The sequence below is a fragment of the Perca flavescens genome, chromosome 15 (assembly GCF_004354835.1).
Source record: "Perca flavescens isolate YP-PL-M2 chromosome 15, PFLA_1.0, whole genome shotgun sequence".
Lineage (NCBI taxonomy): Eukaryota > Metazoa > Chordata > Actinopteri > Perciformes > Percidae > Perca > Perca flavescens.
Genome location: NC_041345.1, coordinates 34,258,691 through 34,285,239, shown reverse-complemented (window position 1 = coordinate 34,285,239; position 26,549 = coordinate 34,258,691). Strand labels below are relative to the sequence as shown.

General features: G+C 40.6%; 1 protein-coding gene across 1 annotated transcript in view; it reads left to right on the top strand.

The window, feature by feature from the left end:
- Positions 1–566: 566 nt before the first annotated feature.
- Positions 567–26,549, top strand: part of samd14 (sterile alpha motif domain containing 14) — a 39,149-nt gene continuing 13,166 nt past the window's right edge. Inside the window, exons 1-8 of the mRNA XM_028600507.1 lie at positions 567–576; positions 1,489–1,492; positions 3,331–3,348; positions 4,761–4,934; positions 5,623–5,672; positions 7,566–7,720; positions 7,930–8,040; positions 8,135–8,285. Of these exons, the coding sequence (XP_028456308.1) occupies positions 567–576; positions 1,489–1,492; positions 3,331–3,348; positions 4,761–4,934; positions 5,623–5,672; positions 7,566–7,720; positions 7,930–8,040; positions 8,135–8,285 (673 nt within the window). The remainder of the gene's footprint in view (positions 577–1,488; positions 1,493–3,330; positions 3,349–4,760; positions 4,935–5,622; positions 5,673–7,565; positions 7,721–7,929; positions 8,041–8,134; positions 8,286–26,549) is intronic.

Here is a 26,549-nt window from a genome sequence, read left to right as displayed (position 1 = left end):
TTTATGCCTACTATCCCTGCATACAGTAAGGTTGATAAACTTGGTATGGATTTATCCACACTGTTTCTAGCTGAACTTCTCTATATGGTAAGGGCTGATACTCGTAAGGCATTCTATTTATGTGTGCTACACTATAGCATGTAGGAGTTCCAAGATGATCATAAGTGAGGATCTTAGGAGGTCGCCTTTCTCTCCTTGGTAAGTCACGTCTTCGTTCTTGTCTCTCGTTTTCACCAGGATCTGAGTATGGAGACATTGGAACCTCATCTTGTGCTTCTTCCAGTAGTTCATCATTACACTGATTGTCCTCTTCCGACAATACATTCTCCTGCTGCATCTCAGCCTCATTTGTATTAGGTTCAGGCTCATCAATGTCCAATGATGGGGTCTCTTGGTAACTGTCCTTTTGTGTGTCACGTTCAGTAGTTCTGTCTGCAATGGGCACTTGATGCTCTACTACTGGCTTATAGAAGCAGACACATTCCTCTTCATCATCATCTTGATCTGCATTTTCTGCAGGTATCTCTGCCATACTTTCCTTTTGTTTGGATGCTACTTTCGGCTGAATGTCCAAAGGTAAGTAATCACACGGTAATAACAAGTTTCGGTGTAGGATTCTTGATCTTCCTCTGCCTTGTTCAGGTTTTATTTCATAAACTGGGATGTTTTCTCCAACCTGCCGGATCACAATGTGGATAGTCTCTTCCCAGTGGTTACGGAGCTTCCCAGTGCCTCCTCTTGGTGTCAGATTTCGAACAAGGACACGATCACCAGGATACAAGACTGATGTTCTCACTTTGCCATCATAGTGTCTTTTACCTCTCTCTGTGGACTTCTTTACATTATCTCGTACTATGTAATTGGCTTCCTGCATTTCTCGCTTCCATTTCTCCATGTACGTTCGGTGATCTGTTTTCCCTGTTTCTGAAGCGAAACCAAATAGGAGGTCAATAGGTAACCTTGGGGATCTTCCGAATAACAGGTAGAAGGGAGAGAAACCGGTTACATCACAGCGTGTACAATTATATGCGTAGATCAACTTATTCAAGGATTCTTTCCAGTTTGTCTTCTGTCTCTCAGTGAGTGTTCTTAACATTTGTAACAACGTCCGGTTAAAACGTTCGACTTGCCCATTACCTTGGGGGTGATATGGTGTTGTTCGTGATCCAAGTACACCACAGTTCTTTTTCAACTGGGCAAAGAGCTGGTTTTCAAACTCACCGCCTTGATCATGGTGTATTCGTGCTGGTAGTCCAAACTTTAGGGCAAAATCGTTGAATATTTGATCAGCTACTGTTTTGGCAGACTGGTGGTGGCGTAAGCCTGGGCAAAACGGGTGAAATGGTCAACGATTACCATTATATATTCGTATCCGCCCTTACATTTGTCCAAGTGGAGAAAATCAATCGACACAAGTTCAAAGGGTTGCGTTGTGATGATACTGGTAAGTGGTGCCCGTGTTTCTTTACATGGTGTCTTTTGTTTCAGACAGGTACAAGTCCTTGCCACATAATGTTCAATTTCCTTTTGCATGTAAGGCCAGAAGAATCTATCTCTAATCAGTGATGTTGTTCGATCAATGCCTTGATGTCCCATCTCATCATGCAACTCTTTTAGTACTGTGGTCTTATAGCGCTCAGGTAATACAAGCTGTGTTTTGTTTGCAGTTCTTCTACGGAGAATACCATCTTCATCAATTTGAAGTCTTTCCCACTCACGTAGCAGACACTTGCTGTGCATACTGAGGGCTTTAAATTCCTGTCCTGCCGGTTTTTTGTCTTCCAATTTGCACTGCAATATTGGAGCAATGTCTTTGTCATCTTGTTGTGCTTGTTTGATCTCAGCAATTGACAATGTTTTTTGTGTGTCTGCATTAACTTTTAAACACTGCAGAGAGGAAAGGGCTGAACAAACCCACAGTGAACTGGAGTCTTGAGTCTCAACAGCTTGGGTTGTCGCTGCTATGCATTCTGATGTGAGCTCTTCTACACACTGTTCCATCATCCCCTCCACTTCTAAAGGCATTCTTGACAGGCTATCGGCATCCACATTTTCTTTCCCAGGACGATACCTGATGGTAAAATGGAAGTCTGCTAGCTCTGCTACCCATCTACATCCAGTTGCGTTGAGTTTAGCACTTGACAGGACGTATGTAAGTGGATTGTTGTCGGTAAATACAGTGAAAGTTGGTGCGTAGTACAGGTAATCTCTGAATTTTTCTGTGATTGCCCGTTTTAATGCAAGAAATTCCAACTTTCCTGAATGGAGATGGTAATTCCGCTCAGCAGCAGTCAATGTACGGGAACCGTAGGCTATTACACGGAGTTTGCCATCTTGTTGCTGGTATAAGACTGCTCCAAGGCCTTGATTTGAGGCATCTGTGTGGAAGATGAACGGTTGCGAGAAGTCTGGGAACCCGAGGACTGGAGGCTCAGCCAGGCAGTCTATCAGCCGCTCCAAAATGCGTTGATGATCTGCAGTCCACTCAATCTGCTTGTATGATGGTACTCCTTTCCCCTTTCCTGTGAAACGTCTTACGTTTGTCCTACTTTGTGGCACATTGTTGTCCTCTGTTGTCCCTTTCAGCAAGTCATACAGTGGCCCCACTATCCGTGAGAAGTTTTGTATGTACTGCCTGTAATAGCTTAATAAGCCCATGATTGCTCGTAGCTCTCCTACGTTGCTTGGTCTCTTATCTTTCAAAGCTCTCACAGCAATGGTGTCAATTGGGTCAATTTGACTCCCTTCAGCTGAAACAATCCTTCCCAGATAGCGGACCTTACGTCTGAATAATTCACATTTGCTGGGCTTTAATTTGACTCCGTATTTCCTCAATAACTGGAGCACTTTTCTGACATGACTGACATGGTCGTCGAATGATTGACTGTACACTAGCGTGTCATCTAAGTAAGGGACACAGATGTTGTCTTGCGCTTCCTCCAGACACTCCTCCATGCAGCGTTGGAAGGCTGCTGGTGCATTCATTAGCCCGAATGGGATTCTTATCCATTCGTATAAGCCCCATCGAGTCACAAATGCAGTCAAAGGCCTGCTGTCTTCATCCATAAAACCTTGATGGTAGGCCTTTCCTTGGTCTAATAAGGAAAACCATGAGTGGCCACCAAGACTGTCAAGGATATCCTGCACTCGAGGAATTGGTTGTCTATCAGGATGAGTCTTCTTGTTTAATTCCCTGTAGTCGATGCAAAGATGTAGGCTTCCATCTTTTTTCCTTACACAGACAATTGGTGAAGCATAAGATGAGTTGGATTTCTTTACCCAACCTTGTGCAATGAGATTGTGTAGGTAATCTTTCATCTCTTTGTACAGGCGCTTCGGTACTGACAGGTAAGTGCGTGCCACTGGATCCATGTCTTTCAATGAGATGCTTAATTTCAGTTTCTCTATTTGTCCGATGTCATCATCAGACTTGGAAAAACATGAGCACTCTTCCCGGAGCATGTTCTGCACCACTTCTCTCTCTGGTTCGGTCAGATGGCTTAGGTCGATTGGTGGATCCCATGAGCTCTCATTAACTTGTTTGGTATCTGCATTCACATGACACACTGAGACTGGGGGGGGGATTATCAGATTTCTCCAAAATGGTAGCTGGATAAACTGCTTGAACTTGCTGTGCTGTGCCCACAACAGTTTTTCCTGATAACTCAATATCGTGATCAGTGGGATTTTGCACATCAAGAACAATGTACGGTGAAACACCTCTTCTGATCGTCACCAAAGTCTCACAGAATTCGAGGCCTTCAGCCCATTGTGGGTTAAGGTCAGGCTCGAAGAGAAGTGTAGTGTCTTTCTTTAATGGCCAGGTTTGCACTTTGCAGTCAATTTGGACAAAGGTGTGTTTCGGCACGATGACTCTCCCTTTTGTCGTTCTCACCATGTAGTCACACAGCTGTTCAGTTTTTACAAGATCAATGAAGGCTGGAACACTTCCTTTCTCGAGAGTGGGAAAAGCTGCCTTTAATGTCTCATGGAACTGCTCTTTTTTTTGCAGCATCCAGTTGTTCTGCAGTACAGATTTTTATTATTTGCTCAATGACATTGTAGCCTAGGATGGGCTGCGAAAGTCTTCCACTTTTCATCACTAACATGGGGACCACAAGTTCTTTGGGGTTAGCGCCTTCTGCAGCTAGTCCAAAAGTGACTTCAATGAAACCCATGTAAGGCATATTTTGTCCATTAGCAGCTGTTATTTTCAAATCATCAGATGCATCAAGTAATTCAGAGATATCTTTTAATTTTTCTTTTGGAAAATGTCTCCTTTTCCACTTTTCATCAACAATACAGACTTGAGAGCCTGTATCCCACAATGCACGAGTTTTTTGGCCTTGTATGTAGCAATCAACAATACATTGTTTGCCTACAAGAGCTACAAGGCGAGATTGGCTGTCCTCTTTCTTGGTGCAGGTGACATTTGCCTTTTGGTGAGAATGCTGGTTACATTGTTTCTTATGTTTTGGCCAATGTTCGGCTTGACAGATTTTTGAACAGTAAAAGTCTTTTTTACAGGATGCACATCTTCTGAGTCTTTGGTCTGTCTCAGCAATGCCACAATGAGAGCAATAACGTTGGGACATTATTCTGTTGTTGGCTACTCCCTGTCCCGTGGGGGTAACCCTCTTTCGTTTAAAGAACTGTCCTTGTTCTGCGTGGTTACTCTCACTCTGCAACCAGCGAGAAAGTGTTCAGAACTACCACATCTGTAGCAATGGGTGCAATACTCACTTCCACTTTGTTGGCAGCCAATACATTTTCTCCGGCGTGAACGACTTGGGATGGGATAGTAGCGCTGTGGAGCAAACATTTGTTGATATTGTGCTGTGTCTCCTCTTCGTCCGGGTCCTGGTGGAGGCCAATAGCTTTGTTGTGGATACTGAATATGAGAAGGTGGGGCACATTCCTGCACTACAGGTGCGGTCAGATACTGTGTCTGTGGTGAGTTAGGCTGTTGAATTGACTCTCTGATTTGTGCAACTTCAGCGCTTAAGTTTTTCAATGTGGCCATGTCAGAACGCATTTCTCTCAGTTCGTTTAACACATCCGACTGGAAGTTGCTTGGACGTTCTGAATCCACATTTTTACCTTTTTTATTGGCAGGTGTATCAGGAGACTGGATAGCTTGCACAGTGGTTGGTCGCTGTTGAGCAAGTAGTTTCTTTTTGTTTTGTCTTTCTGTTTCGTTGGAGCAGGCAATATTGAGTTTCTCAAGGAGCAGCTCGTCACTTGTTGTCGTTTGCTGCAGGTACGGCTGGAGATCGCTTCTAATGCTCTCACTTTGAAGGCCTGTTAAGACAGTATGGAGAAACATACTTTGCACAAGGACAGGATCATATCTTAGTCCAGATTCTGCTTCTTGTGATGCAAACAGGATCTTTTGCCTCAAGTCTAAAGCATGTATCAGGAAATGTTGTGGAGTTTCCTTAGTACTTTGAACTTCCGACATGAGCTGCTTGTACAGTTCTGTTGCTCCTTTTTCTTGGTAATGGGATCTGAGGATCCTCCTCAAGATAGGTAAGGTAAGGTTGGTTTTGCCCTCCAGATAGCTACGCAGTTGTAAACCTGGTGCTATTGCCCTTATAACTGCATCAACTATTTCTAATTCAGGAAACCCCTTACTGATGCCTTGTTCGATCTGGTGTGCGAGACTAGAAAAGGTAAGTTTATCCTTCTGCCCTGGCTCACCAATCTGGCCTGATATTTTGAATTATCTACCCCACTGTAGTGAGATCTGAGGCTGGGGGGTCTGCTGAGCAGAGGCATTTTCATAGTTAACACAATTACCCTCCCCACTGACTGGCATTTTTGTTTCTCTGGTTTTATTTGCTTTCTGCTGCAGTGATAATGCTAATGCTAGCTGTAATGATTCTATCTCTTTTTCTAATCGCTTATCCTCTGAAGTCTGAGCGACCTGCTCTTCCGTAGAATCTGTCTGTTTTTCACTTAAGGTTACCTTGTTTTGTGCTGTATTTTTAACAACCTGTTGCAGCTCGGCAATTTTATCCTTAAGTGTCAGTAACTCTGCCATGCCCTGATCCTGCAGTTTAGTTAACTCTTCTCTCTCTAAATGCATTGTGATGTATGAAATGAGAAAGGAACGACTTTTACCAGACACCTTTTCAAATTCCAACCCAGCAATCGTTAGAAAATCACAGATTTCGATCAAATTGTCTCTCGTTAACATGTACAAAGCACCACCAACTTCAAGCTTCAAGTCATCGATCTCCGAGGACTCCATTTCAATCTTGGACCCGTGGATAATGTCAGTGTGGTGAAGTTACTTCTCTGCAGAATGGAAAACGCAGCTCTCCTGGCACCCGTGGTTAACCTCAAATTGCATGCAAGTCCCCCTCGGCAGGCACAGAACCACCACACGCCATCGCCCACCCTGGCTGTCGATGTGTGAAAAGGTGAATGATGATCGGGGACGTCTATCAGGGACAGCTGGCCCTAGTCACATTCATCCCAGCGGTGCCTCCAAATGTAACAGCCTGGAAATGCGAGATAGAAATGATCACTCAGACAACGATGCTTTCTCTCCGGTAGCTCCACCGAGAATTATTGTATTTAAAATAAATGCAAAAAGATATTTGTATGCACAATTACAACAATAACTCGTTTTCAGGTGAACATATAGTATATAGTATATAACCAAAAGCTTACATATACATCTTAATTATGCTTTAAATAAACAAAACATTATTTAAACTTTTTCTCTGTAAAGTCTCTTACTTACAATGAACAGTTTCCAAAAATAGCTACAATATACGGTCATTTTTACTACACACATCCATTTAAACTTTCAGGCTCTGTGTGCGCCAGTAATTAAGAGTCTGTGCATACATACACCACCAGTACCTTTCATGTCCCACCTGCGCCACTCTGTAATGGCCGCTAGGAGTCACGTTAGACTGGTAATATTTCACTATTTCACTAAGCACTTAACAGGAATATACAGCTTCTAACATTTAAAACACAACCAAAATGCACAAAGAATTTCGCTAACACATTTCTTACAGTTTAAGCACATAAACATTCATTTTCGTACCTGGAAATGCGAGATAGAAATGATCACTCAGACAACGATGCTTTCTCTCCGGTAGCTCCACCGAGAATGAGGCATCGCGCTGAGAGCTCCCGCTTCCGACCTTGCAGACATAACTAATCAATCACGGATCAGTTTTCTCAAAAAGGTTAAACTAACCGATCACAAATCCGAAATCTTTAACAGGTAGCTATAGCTTACATATACAAATGTTCTCAACTAGTATTTACTATGTTAAACATTTTTAGAAACTTTCTTTACCTTCTTGAAAGGAAAAAGTTTGACAAGCATTTACTTTATAAATTTACTTTACTCATGAATTAAATTCTGATCTCCTTGATCTGATCTTTGACTCAACAATTCTATATCAAATCACCCTATTACACGTGTGTGCGTGTGTGTGTGTGCATGCGTGCGTGCGTGCATGCATGCATATGTGTCTGCGTGTGCGTGCGTGTGCGTGCGTGCGTTTGCGTGCGTGTGTGTGTGTGTGCGTGTGTTTCAGACCTGAACGAGGTCCCAGAGACGGAGCTGCTGGATAACAGCATCCAGAAAGGCCGAGCCCAGCTGTCCGTCAAAGCCCGGCGGTCCCGCCCCTCCCGGTCCCGTTACCGCGACAGCGTGAGCTCCACGGAGGGAGACGACAGTCTGGAGAGGAAGGTACAGTCCTTTGTTACTACAGTACAAGTACACAGAGTATCAGCATCAAAATAAACTTTAAGCACTCAACGTAAAAGTCCTTCCTCTGCAGAATAATCTATAAAATACTACTGTATTCTGATGATTTTGTCTGTGTGTGTGTGTGTTTTGTGTGTGTGTGCATGCGTGCGTGTGCGTGTGTGTGTTTGTTCGTGCGTGTGTGTTATCAGGACAGTCCCTTACACTGGGCCCGCTCTCCACTCCACCTGCGAGGCTCCTCCCCCTCCCCTGATTCACTGCTGTCTGCCCGAAGCTCCGCCTTCTCCTTCGACACATCCCTGGTGAGACCAATCAGAGCCCTGCACTCCTTATGTTGGAAATATGAATGCTAACCAATGTTAGCTAATGCTAAGCTACCTGGCGTTGGCTACTCAGGTGCGTGGCTCTCCAGAAGATGACGCAGCGCCGTTGGCCCCGCCCCCCAGGGGTCGTTACCGTCAGCTTACCAACGCCACGTCTCAGGAGCCGCTGGTGACGCCAAACAGCTCACCTACACGGAGGAGGAACAGGAGACCGGACAGTGAAGGTACACACACACACAAACACACACACAAACACACACAAAAACACGCACAAACACACACACACACACACACACACACACACACACACACACATACACACGCACACACACACACATATACTGGTTTGCATGTTGGATGAGGACTAACTTTAAAATAATCACTTGTGGGGACCACCCTTTCTAAATGTGCTAGAGTTCAGGTAAAAAATCAGGTATACCCAGCATAGCTTTTGTTAGTTACACGACTTCAAACATCTGAATTGATTAAGTAAGTACTTGACCATCCTATGTGGGGACTAAAAAAACTGAGATAACATTGTTGGTGGGGACCTCATTTGAATGTTATTTACATAATTCACCCAAATTCCCATGTGATTAGTGGGGACTTTGCAACAAGTGTAATAATAATAAATGGCATGCATCTGTAGCTAGTAAATGAAAACATTATTGCATTTGTTAAATAAAGATTTAATTTACAGATGTAATTTAAGTAGAATGAAAAGATACATAAGTAGACCATTAATAACATCATCAAATTACACATACATACACTGTCACACACACACCCACAAACAAACACACACACACAAACAAACATACAGACACACACACACACAAACACATACACACACACATACAAATACACACACACACACAAATATACTGTTTATACTAACACATTTAAAACATTTTTTATAATAAAGATTATTATTATTAGTATACTACTTTACATCCAGCAGACACCTAGGATTTCTAGCATTCATTCAGAGTCTTGTTTTCTTCAGACAAAGATTGATTGATTAATTGATTGATTTCTGGATCAAGATGATAAGGATGACATTCTAAAGGAAAATACTTATTTCCAGCATGGTCAAAGACTAAACAATGAGTGAAGCTGGTAGAACTTTGGTAAAACCAAAACATGCTGCATAGAGCTGAAGGGAAATGATTAAAAATGCTAACACTAAAGGGCTGCATAGAGCTGAAGGGAAATGATTAAAAATGCTAACACTAAAGGGCTGCATAGAGCTGAAGGGAAATGATTAAAAATGCTAACACTAAAGGGCTGCATAGAGCTGAAGGGAAATGCAGATTCGGACGGTATTTATCTGTGTGTCTGTCACTCTGATAACCTTTCACAGTAAATACATGTGTCAGTCATTCCACTGGATACATTGTTAATATTAAAATAATATGCCTCATTACTGCAGCTGTAGATTAGCTAAATAAATACCCACATAGGTGTATAGATGTAAATGTCAAATTTTGAACTTCTCTGACATCACTTAGATGCGCTCACACAAGCACGTTTGACCCCAAAGTCGGGTTAGTTTACCTGGTGTGATTGCTCCGTACTAACCGGGTACAACATGGCGTGGCCTGCTAACACAAGAAACTAACCCGAGCTCTGGCCCGCTTGAAGTAAGTTTTGCTAATGTTTTTTCTCAAGTTTTTTATCACTTTTAACAATGTTTTTGTTGTTTTGTTTCTGCGTTCTTTAATAGGTTTTTTTCTTCAAATGCTATAAAATTGAATAAAACACCCATATTCAATTAAAGTAATAAACTGATGATTTATTTATCTCATGAAGAGTGTTGTAAGGAACCATCCACGTTATTATTTTGGACAATTTTTTAGAAAGAAACCCAAATGTTCTGATATAGAAACTTTATGTGAAAAGGGTTAACTTTGACAGGAGGCTAAAGATCATGTACATAAGAAAGACACACCAGTACATTTGAAATTAACTTTTATTAATTTTACCACTTTTAGCAACAGGACAGAGGCTTGAAGCAGAAATGCATCTCACTGATTTAAACTCTATCGGTCTGATCTGATTGACAGGCAGGAGGAGGTCATGACATCACAACAGGTCACACAGAAGGCTTTTGAATAATCAAACATCACTTTTACATGTTCACGTATTTTATCCACATATTTCTGCACATTGTGTTCATGTGTTGGTCACACATTTCCTTCCCTTCATCAGCTGACATGTCCCACAGAAATGGATCAAGTTTCAATTACGAACATTGAATCCCTCCTGTCTGCTCTCTTTACTTAGCAGTTTGCGTTACAGCTCAACTCTGCCTAGCAACGGATGATGCATTAACTTAACAGCTAATGGATCTGTAAATTGTCCCTGAAGGAGCCTTTAAACCTTGTGTTGGCTTCCATTTGATCATGCACCGTCCTCCCGGTCAAAACTGAAAATCAACACTTTTTCTGATATATTTGTGTCTTTTTCCGACACTTTTGGTGCTTTATTCAATGTTTTATGGCGCTTTGTTAATGTTAAACACTTCTTTTCACAACCATGTATGAACACCACCAACACCAACTCATAACTAGTTTTACACTTACTACTTCTTTTTGGAATTCATGGTCAATACAAAACCTTATTTATAGGAAATTATACATAATTCTTGAGTTAAAAAAGCAGAAACTATGAATTACTTAGACTAATATTAAAGGAAAATCACAGAAGGGTCAACGTTCAGTTGGGATACATTCATACGTTTCAAAACATTTCAGGGTTTTTTTATGCTAAAAAACTTAACAAAACACCCAAAATTCAATGAAAGTATAAATTCGATCTTTTGTTGTACTTCCGAAGCACGTTGTGTTGAATCATCTGTGTTATTTTTTGGGTAATCCAAATTAGGTAGTTAAAAAGAAACCCATATTAGATGCACCATAAGACATGTTTTCCAAAAGGTTCCTGAGCACACTTTTTACATCAGAGAAACATCTTACTACATTACTCTGAAGTATGAACATCTCAGTTGCTGCAGTCAGAAACACCAACACCAAGCGAGCTATCAGAAAAGTCAGTAAATTTCATGAAATGAAGCTGAACTCTGGCACTTAGTTTAGTTGTTTGTTTCGTCACCTTTTCACCCAGTTTAAGTAAAAGGAAAAGGGTTAGGATAGGATTAGGGTTATGGTTTGTTTTTAGGGTAACTAATGATTGTTTTTACACACTTAAACCATTTGGTTCAGCTGCAACAATCTTTAGCTGTGTGTTAGCCAAACTTTAAATGTTTTCGAGTCGTTGTGCTAAGCTAGGCTCAACATGTCCTGGACTTAAGATGTTCCGGACTCACAACAATTTAGTACTTTTGAGAAACCGTATCATGTCCTAGAAATCTTGAACACTGCCTCTTTTCTTATCTTCATACATCATCCTACATACAAAATATAAAATATCTTTTAGGACTTCTGGGGCTCTGTAGAAAACAGCAAAAAAGTATCAACGTAAGACTGAGCAACTACTCTGTTTAAGAGAGGAAACTCATTTCATGAAATGTGTTGACTCCAGGCTGCTTTAGAGCCGAATTTTTGTACGCCTACGCCTGTCTGTCACTGTTGGTGCTTGTGGGCCTGTATTTTCGCTCGCTTCCTTCTCCAAGGCTTTCTTGAACTCATCTGAGTTTGTATCTATCTCTTCAACTAAGGCGTCCTTATAATCGTTTAAGCTCTTCTCACAGTTCTGGCCATAGTATGGCTTCTCGCACTCACACATCGCTACAAAGACATTTTTCATACTAACACATTTGCCTATTTTGGGATCCCCACCACAGTTCAGCTTGGAGCAGGGCTCTTTCTCTTTGAACAACTCTTCATCACTTCTAATCAGAACAACAAACTTTCCAGGTTTACCACCTGTTTTCCCACATTTCCCTGTATAAATGTAAGGGTGGGCAGAGTCAGGGGCAGAGTCTACTTCTATTTCTTCTTCTACTTTCTTTGTTCCGTGGCTTTCATGAGCCTTGTCTGTAAAGGCATGTACTGCTGTGTAAGTCTGAGACATGGGAATGTTTTCCACAACTGCATTACATCCACTGAGTTTCGTTGCTACCTCATCACACTTAACATCATTAACAAAGCAGTTGTCAATGGCTTTTTTAACGTCAGCTGCCTTTGTGTGAGTCCCTTTCACCTGTCTGGCTACAGCCACGCTAACTTCCCCTTTTGTCACCTCAGTAAATCCTGTCAAGATGTGTTTGTTGCGTGATTTTAAAAATTCATGTTGGGAATTTTTGGTTAGAAATGCAACAACCATCCAGTCATACCTGTCATACGTCTTCACCAAGAAAGACCAGATGTTTTGTGCTAGCTCTTCGCGGTCTATGGTGTTATCAATGAGCCCCATCACATCATTTTTAATGTAATCAATACTGTTTTCAATGCAATGCTTGTGCACTTGGAACATAGCTGATGCAGATTCGTATGCGATGTTAGCTGCCTCATTTACTCTGGCTTGAGACGCTATGTTCTTGAGTTTGTAGTACAATTGATTCATTGTATTGCCTTTGTAGATAAGTTCATGCATAAATGCGGAGTAATCTTTGATATCCTGTTCATGACATTTTGCATGGTCAGCCAGCGACACTCCGAGGTTTTCCATGAAGCTTATTTGTTTAGGTTTCAGGAACTCATACAAGGTCTTAGTGGCGTCCTCGTACTTTGGGTATACGTTAATAAATGCATCTGTATGCCTCTTCTTCTCATCGTCGTCTTTTGATTCTAGAAGACTACCCACAAACGTTTTATAGGTAGTCCAGGCTAACTCAATGTCCTTCTCTGGCTTGTGATAGGCTCCACTTGCCCAGCTTGCCCATTTCTGCTCTTCGTGATATGTGTCAAGATTAACATTAAGATCTTCGAATTGAAACTTGACGTAGTTTAATGTTGGGTTACCTCCTTTCACTAACAGTGCTACATTGGTAATGGCACTTAAATATGGTCCAGCAACTGGTATCAGACTCAGTAAAGGGGTGACTGCCTGTCTGATCTCGTCCATGTGGTCATCGAACAACTTGCTAGTTTTTTAAAAAGATTCTTGGCAGTCTTTGATTTGTCCTGTTTCTGGTCGCCAGCTGAGAGGAGGAGGAGGGGCAAGGACATCAGCAGGAGCAACAGCAGGCCTGGAGACGCCATGACTGCCAACACACAAACACAAGTTAATTACTCAGTTGTTGCTACTTAGACACATTTATTCAGGAATTATCTTGTCACCTTATTTATTTTGTTGGCATCCAACAACTAGATGTGCAGAAGTAGGCTACCACCAGCAGCAGTTTATTATTTTATTATTTAGTAGCAATAGTTGTATAAGTGACATCCAGGCAGACTTACTTGTATTGCACCTTTGGACAACAAAGCAAGTCAAAGAAAAGAGCATTATGAACATTTCAGAATATAAGTCATTTCAAAATGATTTGAAATAGTTAAAAATTAAACAGCTACAATAGATAAAACCAGAGAATGAGAATGAAACATTACATAGACTAGTGTTTTCTTTAACTGAACTAAAGGATGTGGGAAGCAGAAACAGTTCAAAATCCTCTATTGCATGATGTTGCCATATGGCAACAAATTCTTTTTCTTAGTTTTTTTCACAATAAACAAAATAAAATGCATTGTTTTCTGTTTAATTGTGTAAATGGGTCTTTTATTTTGAAATTTTATATATTTGATGACATCACCTAACCAGGAAATCCTGTTTGCCAGCCCCTTTTCTGCACTTGTGCCACAGTGAAACTCACATCCCAGTATCAGCCAAAATATATATAATTTGTTTTTTATTTTAGAAGCATTTCTTTGAAAAAAAATTCAACTGTTATCTGGGATAAGTAAACTTTCAATTTTTATCATTTAAACTAGTTCAAATGCAATATCTTTTCTGTAAAAGGCTAAAATTAATTTGTTGCCATATGGCAACATTATGCAAATACTGAAGTGAAATGGGTCCATTCAGCCTAATGGGCTCAGATTGAGTTAAATTACTTTAGGACACTATGTTTGCAATTATTTCTAATATTTCAAAAGGAAAAAAATATTAAATTTATTTATATTATGTTATTCTAGCCATTTTGTAATCAATACATTATCTGACTTATTAATTACACATTAATGTAAATTAATTTCTTGCATTTATATAACTTAGTAATAGTCTTATTACAGTGTTATTATTAACTAGAAAATTCCGGAAGAAATTTTGACAGTGTGCCTAGTACTTGGTGCACATCCGAATAACACTAGCTAAGTATTAATAGCAGTAGCTGTATTGACATACATAGGTCACACTGTCACTGAGAGACAGAGAGAGAGAGAATACAATTGATTAACAATAGCAATAGGGAATGGATGGATGGGCTTACAAGACACCACAAATGCATACAGGTCAAGACCAGAGTACAGCGTAGTACCACTTACCGTTTCTTTTGACTTTTTATTTCTCACAATGTATACTTCCATACTTTGAGTCTGGTGGGTTTAGGATGCTTAAAGTACTGTTAATTTACATGGAGTCTGGTGGGTTTAGGATGCCTAAAGTACTGATTATTTACATGGGGTCTGGTGGGTTTAGGATGCCTAAAGTACTGATTATTTACATGGGGTCTGGTGGGTTTACGATGCTAAAATGATTGTGTATTTACATGGAGTCTGGTGGGTAATAGCAACGCGAGCCTTAGCAATACAATATATATAAATTATAATACCCCAGTTTTGCTTAAATTTTAAATAAATTGAGTGTTGTTTTAACAGTGAAGTGTTAAGTGTCTTAACCTTTTAGAGATATACCTTTTTAAAACCTACTTAAGACCTTTCTGTTTACCAGAAATAGCTATGAAGTAGCTAGCTCTAAACTCACCAGACTCCATAAAAACTCCATTTAAAAAACAGTACTTTTAGCGAGTATAGAGACAACATATATTTTCACTTGTAAATCAGCAAACTATGTGTTTTTCAACCAACACTAGAGTTGTGATGGTTGGAAAAGTGTAGCAAAGACCAAAAATGGATTTTGATAGTTTTATTTTGTTTCTGTCAACTTTTAATGTAGTGTGTTTTACGATGCTTAAATTATTGTTTATTTACATGGAGTCTGGTGGGTTTAGCAACGTGAGCCTGTTTTAACGATTAATTGTTAAGTGTCTTAACCTTTCAGAGATAGACCTTTTTAAAACCTATTTAAGACCTGTTTACCAGAAACAGCTATGAAGTATCTAGTGCTAAACACACCAGACTCCATAAAAAAATAGTACTTTTAGCGTGTATAGAGCCAACATATTTTCACATGTAAATTGGTAAACTATGTGTTTATTTCAACCAACACTAGAGTTGTGATGGTTGGAAAAGTGTAGAGAAGACCAAAAACGGCTTTTCATAGCTTTATTTGGTTTCTGTCGACTTTGAATGAAGTGTGTTTTACGATGCTAAAATGATGCTTAAGGTTGCTTAAAGTGCTGATTATTTACATGGAGTCTGGTGGAAAACAAGATGTTGGTGTTGAGGTCTAAAGTCAGTTAGGAGTCAGTCAGTTGGTCAGTTAGTCCATCATTACATCATGTTAGCTGACAAATAACGCTTTTCCTTCCTTCCTCTCCTCCTCCTCTCATTTTTCCTCTCCTCTCCTCCTTTCTTCCTCTCATCTTCTCCTCCTCTCTTTTCTGTGTGTGTGTTAGAGGAGGGAGGGGGAGACTTTTTGCCAGGTGAAAAATGTCCATTTAATGATGATTATACCTCTGAAGTTCCTTTCTTAATTCAAAAACCAAGAATTTCTAATAGTCTCTCCCTCTCTCTCCCTCCTTCCCTCCCTCTCTCTCCCTCTCTTCCTCCCTCTCTCCTTCCCTCCCTCCCTCTCTCTCCCTCTCTCCCTCCCTCTCTCTCCCCCTCTCCCTACCTCTCTCTCCCTCTCTCCCTCCCTCACTCTCCCTCTCTCCCTCCCTCTCTCTCCCTTCCTCCCTCCCTCCCTCCCTCCTTCTCTTCCTTCCTTCCTTCTTCCTTCCTTCCTTCCTTCCTTCCTTCCAGAAGTCTCCATGATAGGAGGTGTGTGTCAGAACTTGTTGCTATGGTGATTTCCACAATGCGGGAGTAGGGAGGAGGAGACTTCTTCCATGGGTCAAACATATCCATGTAATGATAATCATACCTCTTAAGTTTGATCTGTAATTCAAAGTAAGTGGGTCCAAACGGCAAAATATTATCATCACCAGAGAGATGTGTTATTTATGTTTGTGGAAGGAAATATATGGGACACAGAGCAGGTAACAAACAGGGAACTGTCTGCGTCCTTCCAGATATTTTTTTTCCTAGTTTCTATCGGCAGTTGGTATGAAGAGAGACAGAAGTTTACGTCCGGTGGATTCCATAGTTACATGTCTGCGACCGTCACAAAATTTCTTATATTTTGACCAACTATGATGTATGAAGAGTGAAAACTGTAGGGGAGAGAGCAATTTGTTTGGAAAAATTTCAGGGAATCGTACTGCAACTCCCCACTCTGACCTCCACTCTAACTCTCAACATTCCGACCACATAGACACACATTGAAAAATCTGAAACGGTCTGAAAAGAGGACGATACTTAAACTGTGATTTCGTAGAAACCGTGCTTGATATCCAAATGTCCATTCAGCCCAATAAACGCCAAATCTTGTCTTCGGTTTAAACTTTAAATTTCATTTCTACATTAAAGTATGGCAACACAGCATTGCCCCAAAGAGGGGTTGTTTTGAGTGATGTTAAGCGATTTGCCGAAGATTTCCCATTCAAGTATATGGGACAATTTTGCATCGTTTTTTGCCGATTTCGTGAAAACCATGTGGCAAATCTTTTTGAAAACACATAGCACACCATTCCTGAGCACTACACACATTTTAATGTATTTTGTGTGCGCGTGTTGGCAACGCTGCGTGACGAGTAGCGAGACAAAAAACAGGCGGAATAATAATAAGTATGCAGGATAATAGACATTGCGCACACTGAATAATCATCGCAAAATACAATTAAAACTAAACTAATTTCCCTGTAAACACATCGGGCTATACATTTTAATGAATATAAGTAGATTGTTTTTAATAAAAACATGTTTTTAAAGAAATAATGGATTTTTTGGCACTTACCACGAATGGCATATATGGCAACAAATTACCACCCCTTTAATTGTTATTTATTTTATTTTTTACATTTGCATTATTTAAGCAACTTGGAGTAATAAAAACACATCAAAACATTTTTACCATGTTTAAAAAATAATTCATGCAATAAAGCCCAGACATAAAATAACTATAGAAGAAGATTAGGGACAATGTAAAAAATTACTTTAATTTCTGAGCTTTAAATCATAATTATGACTTTTCCCCCTCAGGATTGTGAGTTTAAAGTCAGAACTCAAATACATTGTTCACATTGCCCTATTCCTCTTCCATAAAGAACGGAGTGAGAGTACAGCTGCAGTTTTCTGGGTTTGTATCAGATACGTGGAGCATGAAAACTGAATGCTGTTTCTCCAAGTATAGTTTGGGACAGATGGCAGACCTGAACCAGTCTATCTGAGAGTTCTACAAGTCTGTATTATATACTTGTGTTTTTCATTACAACTAGTTGATCTTGTTAAGAGTGTACTCACACTGGCCCAGTTACCTTGAACCGTGCCCCATTCCGATTGTCCCTCCTCCCCTGCTAGCATGCACTAACACTGCAATAAAACAATAAGAGCCAGAGCGCGCTTACATCATTACATAGTGCTCGCCAACTACAATTCCTGTTAATCTGTAAGGTAAGAACAAGACCCGGGCACATTAAGAGATCACACTGATGCGTACCAAGCCCAAGTCCAACCGAATCAAGCACATTACGGAGCAACCACACTAGTCAACTAACCAGACTTTGGGGTCAAACGTGCTCAGGCACGTTTTAACTGTACATACAGCACATTGTGAAATATGTGTGTTTTTAAAACTGCAGTGTACGTAAAATTAATCATTATCATATTAATGATAAAGTAGTAGAGGTTAGCACCATAGAGTTAGAACAATAACTGGTACTCTTAGGCACGGGCGTCAGTTTGGTTTGAAATGTGCTGGGGACAGAGACGCAATCGGAAGTGCATTTCCAGAAACGCTGGGTACAATGACGCATTCATTTGTTTTCTCTGTTTCACGCATATCATGTTTTGAAAGACGCTGTCCTGTAGCTTACTAATGTAAATTAATAAAAATGTATATAAAAATATGATGATGTCCGACACGCGCAGCAGCAGAGCTGCTGTGTCTGTGCCTGTGGGGATAGAGATTTTTGTGGATTTGTTAGCATCTGTCGCTCAAGAATTATATGTGTTATGAACTTTTTTTTTATATATATATTTTGAATATTTTGGGGGCTTTTCCACCTTTAATTAATTTAATATTTTCTATAGGATAGCTAGGTGAGAAAAGGGAGAGAGAGGGGGAAGACAGGAAATCGTCACAGGTCGGACTCAAACCCTGGACCTCTGCATCAAAGCATAAACCTCTGCGCCTGTGCTACCCACTGAGCCAACCTAGCCACTGCACTTTTTTTTTTTTTTGTAACTAAATTCAGCTCAAGGTTTTCAAAAAAAGTGGTGGGGACAAAATGACACGTGACAAAATCTGATAGGTACGCGTACCCACTGTCCCCACCGTCCCCACCATCTCCACCAAAATCTACACCTATGCTCTTAGGTTTACAGTTACTCAACCACAACAGACTCAGTAGACAAACCTGAAGCTGGAAACTAAAGAAAAGGTCTACCTGGAAGCCGGATGATACGAGGGCTGGATGGTCAGAGGGCTGGATGGTCAGAGGGCTGGATGGTCAGAGGGCTGGATGGTCAGAGGGCTGGATGGTCAGAGGGTTGGATGGTCAGCAGGCTTGGATGGTCAGAGGGCTGGATGGTCAGAGGGCTGGATGGTCAGAGGGCTGGATGGTCAGAGGGCTGGATGGTCAGCAGGCTGGATGGTCAGAGGGCTGGACGGTCAGAGGGCTGGATGGTCAGCAGGCTGGATGGTCAGAGGGCTGGATGGTCAGAGGGCTGGATGGTCAGAGGGTTGGATGGTCAGCAGGCTTCACGGTCAGAGGGCTGGATGGTCAGAGGGCTGGATGGTCAGAGGGCTGGATGGTCAGAGGGCTGGATGGTCAGAGGGCTGGATGGTTGTAGAGTCTCAGAGGAAGTCTCTGTTCTCTGATCTCAACAGGACAGAGCAAGTCATTTTATAGGCAGCTGGGAGGATTAATATTCATTTTTTGGAAGAGGAACCTAACCTTTATGGTAATATGAAAGACAAGGCGGGGCTGGTTCATTTGGTCTCTGTTGCAAAATAAGGAACATTCAGTTTTCTATGACATGTGTCATATTCAATAGGTTTGACATAATTTTTAGTTACAATAACATTTTAGGACATGGCAACAACAATATCTAATATATAAATGTAAAAATATATAATGTAGTATAATCTAAAGAGTGTGTGTGAGACACACCTGAAACAGACCCAAAGAATGAATTAATCTTCCTCACTGTGATACTAGTGTGCATGCGTGCATGTTAAATATCTTAAGGGCCATACATATAATCACCCAGCTATTAACAATAACTTTCCCATAGTTGATTTTGTAGCCAGAGAGTTTAATAAAGTCATTCAGGACCTTTAAAAGGTAGGAAACAGTAGTAGTAGTAGTAGTCTAGTAGTAGTAGTAGCAGTAGCAATAGCTGTAGCAGCAGTAGTAGTAGTAGACATAGTAGTAGCAGTAGCAATAGCAATAGCAATAGCAGTAGCAGTAGCAGTAGTAGTGGTAGCAGTAGTAGTAGTAGTAGTCGTAGTAGTAGTAGTAGTAGTAGTTGTAGTATCTCTGGATGTAAATCCAACTAGCTGAACCTCCTTGAGTAGTAGTAGTAGTAGTAGTAGTAGTAGTAGTAGTAGTATCTCTGGATGTAAATCCAACAGGCTGAACCTCCTTGAGCAGTAATAGTAGTAGTAGTAGTAGTATCTCTGGATGTAAATCCAACAAGCTGAACCTCCTTGAGCAGTAGTAGTAGTAGTAGTAGTAGTAGTAGTATCTCTGGATGTAAATCCAACAAGCTGAACCTCCTTGAGCAGTAGTAGTAGTAGTAGTAGTAGTAATAGTAGTAGTAGTATCTCTGGATGTAAATCCAACAAGCTGAACCTCCTTCAGCAGTAGTAGTAGTAGTAGTAGTAGTAGTATCTCTGGATGTAAATCCAACTAGCTGAACCTCCTTGAGTCAACATGAGACAGGTGAAGCTGCTGCAGAGGAATCTTTGTTCCCGTGGTTATCATTGCAGCCGTCTATTTGAATATGAAGACAGATGCTACGGCTCTCTGTGTGCAGTTATGATAACTATATAAGCTATCTGGTATTCAAACACAGTTTCAACTGTCACTTTATTTTGTCCTTTACTACTCTCTGTTCTTTGTTGGTTTGGATATAGTCTAAGGTTGGATCAGACTGCAGCGTCCAGAAGGATGTCCCATCAGGACACATTCTGTGTGTCGTCATGCAAAGACTTGTTTCCAATGTCCGTTGTCTCTCTACATACTACTCTCTACTGTTGTCTCTCTACATACTACTCTACTGCTGTCTCTCTACATACTACTCTCTACTGTTGTCTCTCTACATACTACTCTACTGTTGTCTCTCTACATACTACTCTCTACTGTTGTCTCTCTACATACTACTCTCTACTGTTGTCTCTCTACATACTACTCTCTGCTGTCTCTCTACATACTACTGTCTCCTGTTGTCTCTCTACATACTACTCTCTACTGTTGTCTCTCTACATACTACTCTCTACTGTTGTCTCTCTACATACTACTCTCTACTGTTGTCTCTCTACATACTACTCTCTACTGTTGTCTCTCTACATACTACTCTCTACTGCTGTCTCTCTACATACTACTCTCTACTGTTGTCTCTCTCTACTACTCTCTACTGTTGTCTCTCTACATACTACTACTCTCTACTGTTGTCTCTCATACTACCTCTCTGCTGTCTCTCTACATACTACTCTCTACTGTTGTCTCTCTATCTCTACTGTTGTCTCTCTACATACTACTCTCTACTGTTGTCTCTCTACATACCTCTCTACTCTTGTCTCTCTACATACTACTCTCTACTGTTGTCTCTCTACATACTACTCTCTACTGTTGTCTCTCTATCTCTACTGTTGTCTCTCTACATACCTCTCTACTCTTGTCTCTCTACATACTACTCTCTACTGTTGTCTCTCTACATACTACTCTACTGCTGTCTCTCTACATACTACTCTCTACTGTTGTCTCTCTACATACTACTCTCTACTGCTGTCTCTCTACATACTACTCTCTACTGTTGTCTCTCTACATACTACTCTCTACTGCTGTCTCTCTACATACTACTCTCTACTGTTGTCTCTCTACATACTACTCTCTACTGCTGTCTCTCTACATACTACTCTCTACTGTTGTCTCTCTACATACTACTCTCTATTGCTGTCTCTCTACATACTACTCTCTACTGTTTTCTCTCTACATAATACTCTCTACTGCTGTCTCTCTACTCTCTACTGTTGTCTCTCTACTCTTACTCTGTCTCTCTACATACTACTCTCTACTGTTGTCTCTCTACATACTACTCTCTATTGCTGTCTCTCTACATACTACTCTCTACTGTTTTCTCTCTACATAATACTCTCTACTGCTGTCTCTCTACATACTACTCTCTACTGTTGTCTCTCTTCATACTACTCTCTACTGTTGTCTCTCTACATACTACTCTCTACTGCTGTCTCTCTACATACTACTCTCTACTGTTGTCTCTCTACATTCTACTCTCTACTGTTGTCTCTCTACATACTACTCTCTACTGTTGTCTCTCTTCATACTACTCTCTACTGTTGTCTCTCTACATACTACTCTCTACTGTTGTCTCTCTCCATACTACTCTACCCTTATTGTAAAGTTGAGAACAGATGCAACTTAAACACTTTAGTGTACAGTAAATGTATGATATTACTGAATTAGCATTACTAAACCATAATTAAACAGTTATTAATGCTGTTTGGTAGCCTTATTGTAAAGTTGAGAACAGATGCACCTTAACTAACACTTAATTAAGGTTTAACAATACTGAAGAAGCATTAATATACCATAATTAAACAGTTATTAATGCTGTTTGGTAGCCTTATTGTAATGTTGAAAACAGATGCACCTTAACTAACACTTAATTAATGTTTAACAATACTGAAGAAGCATTAATACACCATAATTAAACAGTTATTAATGCTGTTTGGTAGCCTTATTGTAAAGTTGAGAACAGATGCACCTTAATTAACACTTGATAAATGTATAACAATACTGAAGAAGCATTAATACACCATAATTAAACAGTTATTAATGCTGTTTGGTAGCCTTATTGTAAAGTTGAGAACAGATGCACCTTAATTAACAATTGATAAATGTATAACAATACTGAAGAAGCATTAATACACCATAATTAAACAGTTATTAATGCTGTTTGGTAGCCTTATTGTAAAGTTGAGAACATATGCACCTTAAATATCACTTAATTAATGTATAACAATACTGAAGAAGCAATAATCCACCATAATTAAACTGTTATTAATGCTGTTTGGTAGCCTTATGGTAAAGAACAGATGCACCTTAAATATCACTTAATTAATGTAATACATTAATCAAGTGACCATTTAAGGTTAAGTAATGCTTATATAGAATGCACAATAATTTATATAGGTTGGGCTTTAAGTTAATGTCTACATGAAGACAAAGGAAGAAGCAAACCTCTGCATGGAGACTATGGAGTCTTTTCACTGATCTCACCCTAAGTATTTGACCCCTTGCTGATTTTGCAGGTTTGCCCACTTACAAAGAATGCAAAAATCTACAATTTTAATCATATGTACATTCTAACAGTGAAAGACAGAATCCCAAAGAAAATTCCAGAAAATCACATCATATGAATTTATTAAAATTGATAACCATCTGATGAGGAAAAACAAGTATTTGACCCCCTGGACAAACAGCAAGTATTCTGGCTCCTACAAGCCAGATAGTCTTTCTTTAAGACACAGCCCCAATCCGAACCAATTATCTACATCAAATACACCTGCCTCACCTTGTTACCTGTATAAAAGACACCTGTCAACACCCAAACAACCAGCATCCAACATCACCACCATGGGCAAGACCAAAGAGCTTTCTACGGACATCAGGGACAAGATTGTTGATCTGCACAAGGCTGGGATGGGCTACAAGAGAATCGGAAAGCAACTTGAGAGAAAAGATCAACTGTCGGTGCAGTTATCAGGAAATGGAAGAAGCACCACACCACCGCCAACCTCCCTCGGTCTGGGCCTCCACACAAGATCTTGCCTCGTGGGGGGTCCCTGATCATCTTGACGGTGAGGAATCGTCCCAAAACCAAAAGGGGGAACTGATGAATCAACTGAAGGCAGCTGGGACCACAGTTACAAAAGAAACGGTTGGTAACACACTACGCCATCATGGATTGAAATCCTGCAGCGCACGCAAGGTCCCCCTGCTCAAGAAGAAACATGTACAGGCCCGCATGAAGTTCGCCATTCACCACCTGGACGACTCAGAAGAGGCCTGGAAGAAGGTGATGTGGTCAGATGAGACCAAAATAGAACTTTTTGGCCTCAACTCAACTCGTCGTGTTTGGAGGGCAAAGAACACCGAGTACAACCCAAAGAACACCATCCCCACCGTCAAGCATGGTGGTGGCAACATCATGCTTTGGGGTGCTTTTCAGCCAAGGGGACGGGACAACTCCATCGTATTGAGGGGAGGATGGGCGGGGCCATGTATCGTGGAATTCTGGACCGACATCTCCTTCCCTCAGTGAGAGAGCTGAAGATGGGTCGAGGATGGGTGTTTCAGCACGACAACGACCCTAAGCACACCGCCAAAGCAACAAAAGAGTGGCTGAAGAAGAAGCACATCAAGGTTCTGGAGTGGCCTAGCCAGTCTCCAGACCTGAATCCGATTGAAAATCTTTGGAGGGAGCTTAAAATTCGAGTTGCCAGGCGACAACCTCGGAACCTGAATGATTTGGAGGCTGTCTGCAGGGAGGAGTGGGCCAACATCCCTGCCGAAATGTGCACAAACCTTGTCACCAACTATAAAAACCGTTTGACATCTGTGCTGGCCAATAATGGCTTTTCTACAAAATATTAACATGCTGTTTGTCCAGGGGGTCAAATACTTGTTTTTCCTCATCAGATGGTTATCAATTTTAATAAATTCATATGATGTGATTTTCTGGAATTTTCTTTGGGATTCTGTCTTTCACTGTTAGAATGTACATATGATTAAAATTGTAGATTTTTGCATTCTTTGTAAGTGGGCAAACCTGCAAAATCAGCAAGGGGTCAAATACTTATTTCCCCCACTGTATGTTGGAGGATGGACAAATATAGTGGACAAAGGTATGTGGACAACCATAACTCGTAGAAAAACAGTTGACATGACATGGCTTGGCTGTGAACCGTAAGACATACATGCTATTAAACATCTTCATCAACCACCTAGTAATATTAGGAAATACCTTCATTGACATCAACTAAGGTTTTACTTAGACACTTCAGTTAGCTTGTATTTCCAGTTTAGGCTTTTTAGTACATTACCTAATGTTAAAATATACACCTTAGTTAACTGTTATTAACAGTTAGTCAAGGCTTGTTACTGCAGTAGTATGTTGAGAGACAACAGTAGAGAGTAGTATGTAGAGAGACAACAGTAGAGAGTAGTATGTAGAGAGACAACAGTAGAGAGTAGTATGTAGAGAGACAACAGTAGAGAGTAGTATGTAGAGAGACAGCAGTAGAGTAGTATGTAGAGAGACAACAGTAGAGAGTAGTATGTAGAGAGACAACAGTAGAGAGTAGTATGTAGAGAGACAGCAGTAGAGTAGTATGTAGAGAGACAACAGTAGAGAGTAGTATGTAGAGAGACAACAGTAGAGAGTAGTATGTAGAGAGACATCAGTAGAGAGTAGTATGTAGAGAGACAACAGTAGAGAGTAGTATGTAGAGAGACAACAGTAGAGAGTAGTATGTAGAGAGACATCACTAGAGAGTAGTATGTAGAGAGACAACAGTAGAGAGTAGTATGTAGAGAGACATCAGTAGAGAGTAGTATGTAGAGAGACAACAGTAGAGAGTAGTATGTAGAGAGACAACAGTAGAGAGTAGTATGTAGAGAGACAACAGTAGAGAGTAGTATGTAGAGAGACAACAGTAGAGAGTAGTATGTAGAGAGACAACAGTAGAGAGTAGTATGTAGAGAGACATCAGTAGAGAGTAGTATGTAGAGAGACAGCAGTAGAGTAGTATGTAGAGAGACAACAGTAGAGAGTAGTATGTAGAGAGACAACAGTAGAGAGTATGTAGAGAGACAACAACATGTAGAGAGTAGTATGTGTGAGAGACAACAGTAGAGAGTAGTATGTAGAGAGACAACAGTAGAGAGTAGTATGTAGAGAGACATCAGTAGAGAGTAGTATGTAGAGAGACAACAGTAGGGAGTAGTATGTAGAGAGACATCAGTAGAGAGTAGTATGTAGAGAGACAACAGTAGGGAGTAGTATGTAGAGAGACAACAGTAGAGTAGTATGTAGAGAGATGTAGTATGTAGAGAGACAACGGACATTGGAAACAAGTCTTTGCATGACGACACACAGAATGTGTCCTGATGGGACATTCTTCTGGACGCTGCAGTCTGATCCAACCTTAGACTATATCCAAACCAACAAAGAACAGAGAGTAGTAAAGGACAAAATAAAGTGACAGTTGAAACTGTGTTTGAATACCAGATAGCTTATATAGTTATCATAACTGCACACAGAGAGCCGTAGCATCTGTCTTCATATTCAAATAGACGGCTGCAATGATAACCACGGGAACAAAGATTCCTCTGCAGCAGCTTCACCTGTCTCATGTTGACTCAAGGAGGTTCAGCTAGTTGGATTTACATCCAGAGATACTACTACTACTACTACTACTACTACTACTACTGCTCAAGGAGGTTCAGCTTGTTGGATTTACATCCAGAGATACTACTACTACTACTACTATTGGGTATGTATGGGCTAAATGCTGAAAGGCCTCTTAATACTGCAATATGTTTTGTACATGGATTTGTCGGTGGGGTGGGCGAGGCGGGAGCTTTAGCGAGTGTGATTGTACGTGTGCTGTATTGTCTTTGTCTCATTTCTCGAGGACCCCCTCAAAAATGAGATGCTTAATCTCAAGGGGTTATCCTCCTAAGTATACATTTCAAATGTGCTGACAGCAAGACACTCAGAATCTGTCCTGACGTGGTATCCCTCTGCAGTCTTATCCAACCCAACAAAGAGCTGAGGGTAATGAAAGGAATAAAGTGACCATTGAAACTGTTTGAATAACAAATAGTGTTTTACGGC